The sequence below is a fragment of the Etheostoma cragini genome, chromosome 18 (assembly GCF_013103735.1).
Source record: "Etheostoma cragini isolate CJK2018 chromosome 18, CSU_Ecrag_1.0, whole genome shotgun sequence".
Taxonomy (NCBI): Eukaryota; Metazoa; Chordata; class Actinopteri; order Perciformes; family Percidae; genus Etheostoma; species Etheostoma cragini.
The window spans coordinates 18,991,779-18,996,577 of NC_048424.1; the positions used below are offsets into that span (position 1 = coordinate 18,991,779).

General features: G+C 41.3%; 1 protein-coding gene across 1 annotated transcript in view; it reads right to left on the minus strand.

The window, feature by feature from the left end:
- Positions 1 to 823: 823 nt before the first annotated feature.
- hnrnpub (heterogeneous nuclear ribonucleoprotein Ub) overlaps positions 824 to 4,799 on the minus strand; it is a 12,498-nt gene continuing 8,522 nt past the window's right edge. The window contains exons 12-14 of the mRNA XM_034900102.1: positions 4,306 to 4,595; positions 3,925 to 4,071; positions 824 to 2,749 (exon numbers count right to left, since the gene is read on the minus strand). Coding sequence (XP_034755993.1) covers positions 2,699 to 2,749; positions 3,925 to 4,071; positions 4,306 to 4,595 — 488 coding nt within the window. The 3' untranslated portion in view covers positions 824 to 2,698. The remainder of the gene's footprint in view (positions 2,750 to 3,924; positions 4,072 to 4,305; positions 4,596 to 4,799) is intronic.

A 4,799-nucleotide genomic window follows, 5' to 3' on the forward strand; every position in this document is an offset into this window, starting at 1 on the left:
CCTCAACATAGAAGAAAAGTCATTAGGATTCATCCTCTGGGGACCATCAATGTCTGTACTAAACTTCATGACAAACCATCCAGTAGTTGTTGAGATATTTTGGTTTGCACCACATTGGTGCATAGACGGATATTGCCCTCCCAGGGGGCAAGTGGGAGTTTCTGAAGTCAGGTGGAAGAAAGTGAGGAGGTCTGATGAGACAAGAATTGAGTTTTCAGACTAAATGCTATGTCACACTGCAAATCCCTATTCCGTGCAGCATCATGCTGGGAGACTAGAGAGGGCAGAACGTCAAATGAGTGCAGTAAAAACCTGGAGAAAAACTGCAACCGGCATGAAACCTGCGTTTTGGGAGATTTGTTTTCAAGGAAGATAATGAGTCTGGGCATAAAGCCCAAAGTACACAACAATGTCTTAAAAACAATTTAAATGTCCTGGATCCAATTAGAACCTTTTACACAGAGTTAAGGCTGTGATCACTGCCAAAGATGCATAGCTAAATACTTGCAAACATTTAGTTTTGTAACTCATTTAGATCAATCGGTTACCACTTTGACATTTAAAGTTGTGTTTTCTGTTGATCAGTGTTGAAAAGCCGCATTAAACCACCAATTTAATGTAAGAAAATAAAACCCGGAAGCCTCTGAGTGGGGAGAATACTTTTTTTTCATAGACACTGTAATAAACCACAGTCCCTGTAGATCAGCTTCTTTAACTTTAATAGAGTTGAGACAAATTAAAAAAGAAAATACACTGTTTTTTTTAAAACACAAATATCAAAAACTGGAGGATAGAAAAGACAACAAATCTCCAAAAAGTCTCAAAGCGTTTGCATTGGTTGGTTTAATAATAAAAAAGACCTGATATACAACCTGCAACATAAAAGCGATAAAAATATAGTCTGTTGTATTATAGGTTATACTGTTAACTCAAAAGCTCCGCAAGATTTATGTATCCAGTACAATACAAACAGGACACAAACTCTCCACACATTAAATATAGTTGACAATTCATCACACAGCAGTACGAAGGGCGAGCTAACACTTTCTTAATCACAATACAGTTATTACGCAAAATCAATTAATTCATGAACATTCGTGCATTGATGAAATAGTGGTGACGTATTTACAGATTTATTAAATATCAACATGGGCAGATACAAAATAATGTCCACACATCGCCAGGTTTGATCTGATCTACTGTGATGGTCTGTGTTGAAACGCACGAGCAGGGTGTCCTCTGCCAGGATATCATGCTGGGACACACTATGGGCCGGTGGATGAGGAGCTGCCGGTATTGCCGGGCCACACAGTCACCAACCATAACTATGGAGTGCTTCCAAACAACCACTTTAGAGTTGTCCCCCTAAGTCTGAAAACGGTCTTCGCGGACTGTCGGTAGGAATAAGCGGATGTGTGATGCTGCGTAGCCCTTTAGGTATGCTGGTGAAAATGAGTAACCCTGCCTGCTTTCATTCACTTTCTGTGCAGAACTTCAGACGTGTTCAATTTTCTTTTTTTTTTTGTGGCGTATATTTAAACCATAAAACTATACATAGAGAGGGGATGCTTTTCTGGGTGTGGTTTTTAAGGAGTTGAGACTGATCAGTGCTAGCTGTTTTTCAGAAGTCTACTGCACTTAAGGAACCATTGATGGACACAGAGTACCAACACTTCCTCCAGAGAATCAAGTGTAGTCAGTGTACTAATTTAGATTATTTTAATTCAACAAAAAAAAAAATGAATTGGAAGGCAAAATGTACTAAAATGGCTTTCTAAGATCCTTAAAATGGCTTGGTCAATGCTTTCTGAAAGAAATGTACATTAGAATAGCTCCAGGACTTATCAAAGATGAACACTTGAAGGGAATACTTTACTAATGAGGTGTAAACTGGGGCTTGAAGAGAAGCTGATGTCCTTATTGTTTGAAGTAGCAAACTAGGACAACGCCCATTCAAAGGTCTTTTACACACCTTTGAACTGAATCAAAAGTCATAAGCCAGGAAGAATGTAAAAAAGCCAACGAGTTGTTTATTGTAAGTCTATGGAGTTAAGGTTACAGGTTTGATATTGGGAACAAAAGACAAGTCATCTGTTGCTTCGGTTTCACTGTCAGACAGTGGACTCTTGACATGTACAGCCTAACAGGATAATCAGCTACCATGCTTCTTGCTAATAAGCCAAGGTTCCTTTCAACTATTACCGTTTTTTAAACTACTTCTACAAACTACGCAAAAAAAACAAAAGAAAACCCTATTTACAATTTGTAATAAAAAAACAAAAATCACAGCACAGATAAAATGCACAACCCTGGAGAAAAAAAAAAATCAACATCTGCCAGGCTAGCCAAATATTTCAGGTTCCTGATATTACAAACGAGATTTCTTTTTTTTTTCTTCTTTTTTTTTTTTTAAAAGCACGTCATTTAAAAGTGGTGAAAACAAGTTGAAAATATACAACAAAAAATAAACAGATGAATGAAAAATGAACCCACGTTGTACATGTGTATATTAGAGAATATAAAGCTTGGGTTGCCTCTCTGATGTGGAATGTTGCTCCATATCACATTAGTCTTCATTGTCAGATGGTGATTTATAGATCATTAAAAGTGGGTTTTAGGGAAAAGAAAGCGGGGTGGAGGGAAGTTCCGTGGCTAGCGGTGGGTCAGTGTCGGCCACCAGTCCGTTACAACAAGTTCCTTAGTAATATCCCGGCTGATACTGCTGGCTCCATGGCTTCTGGTTCCAGAACTGGACGGGACACACAAGAGACACCAAGTTTACTTCCGGTTTATAGTTGCCCATCTTTCAAATGTACAACATACATATGCTTTCATACCACCCACACACCCACCCACTTCATGTCATTCCCCATGCCATCATGAAGCAGCGCTGAGTCCAGTCTGGAGAAGCTTATTCAAGGTCTCTTAATATTTGTCTCAACCCAATTCCAGCAATATATGATTTCTTTCTAAAGTAACTTCCTATTTAAAAACCAAACCTATGATTAAGCACTCGTGTTCAGAACACGGGAATTTGTTCAATTCAAAATCCATCTAAAAACGGGCACCAACATTGGTCGCCTGGTATATGCCTGGCTGAGTCATACGCCTCGCGCAGTGCACAAGCACAAAAGCAATTATTTTTATTTGGACCACAGACACCATGTCAGTGAGCACTTTGTACTATAGAGTCTTCAGGATAATGAGTTCAAGAATGGGAGCATGTCAGTTTTTAATGACACCCATGTCGCTTGTTACAATTTTCCAACGGCAGCTTAGAATGTTATCCTTACACCAGAATAAAAAGACTCAACATGTAATATGTGATGCACTTCGGCTTTTATAGAAGATCATGGTTAGACAATTAACAGTCAATTGGCAACCACTTCATGGCCTCTGGTTGCCCTCTTTGGCAATCACCTGTTCAATATTTGTTTTGTTAAATAGACAAACAAGTCAAAAGTTATTTGGTTGTCACTGTAAAGTTAAACACCACGCTAGTATACAACATATACACACAAACACACGTAAAATTAGCTACAGTATTAACTGAAGATATTTGGTCTCATAAATAAACAGGCAAGTAAGTGGTCTTGAAGAGGGTTCGGTCTTGACTGTCTCTCAGTTGGACTCCGCTAGCCTCAGACTTGACCTGGCCTCAGACTTGACCTGGACTCCTCTAGCCTCAGACTTGACCTGGACTCCGCTAGCCTCAGACTTGACCTGGACTACCTGGACTCCGCTAGCCTCAGACTTGACCTGGACTCCGCTAGCCTCAGACTTGACCTGGACTTCGCTAGCCTCAGACTTGACCTGGACTTCGCTAGCCTCAGACTTGACCTGGACTTCGCTAGCCTCAGACTTGACCTGGACTCCGCTAGCCTCAGACTTGACCTGGACTCTAGCCTCAGACTTAATACTGACCCCTTGCTGCCAGCTCTGGTTGAAGGCTTGGGCCTTGTCCATGCCATTCCTGTTGCCAAAGTTACCGCCGTTCCTGTTGTTACCAAAGTTGCCATTCTTGTTGCCGAAGTTGCCAAAGTTGCCGCGGTTACCACCTCTCTGCTGAAACTGTAGGAGAGAAGCAGGACAATGATGTGCATGCAGACACAAACTTCAATAATGTGAACTGTGAACGGATTTAAAATGTTACTATAAATATAAAAAGGCTTCAGCCATTCTAGGAGCTATTACAGACATGTTTGATCAAAACTGAAAGTTTAAAATGCATATTCCAAAAACAGAAGAGAGCAGATGAGCTAACACACTGTTATTTAGTATAACTGATGTGTTCAGGTCACCCACCTGGTTGTGCTGTCCCCTGGATCCACCACGGTGCATGTTGGCTCCACCTCCTCTGCTCATGTTCCCTCTGTTCATGGGGCCACCTCTGTTCATAGGGCCACCTCTGTTCATGGGGCCCCCTCTGGGTCCCATGTTACCCCTCATTGGCCCACCCCTGGGAGATCCGCCCAGGCTGGGAATAGGGCCACCACCCCGGTTGAAGTTTCCACGGCTATGGAACCCTCCTCTGAAGGGTGGGGGAGGCAGGAAGCCACGAGGTGGACGACTGAAGCCGCCACGGGGGCCAGGAGCTGAAAACATCACAAACAGTTTAAGTTAGCATCAATAAGTTTAAATTGCTTACAAACAGTGGTGTGAAAAAGTGTTTGCCCCCTTCCTCATTTCCTGTTCCTTTGCATGTTTGTCACACTTAAGTGTTTTCGGAACATCAAACCAATTTAAACAATAGTCAAGGACAACACAAGTAAACACAAAATGCAATTTGTAAATGAAGG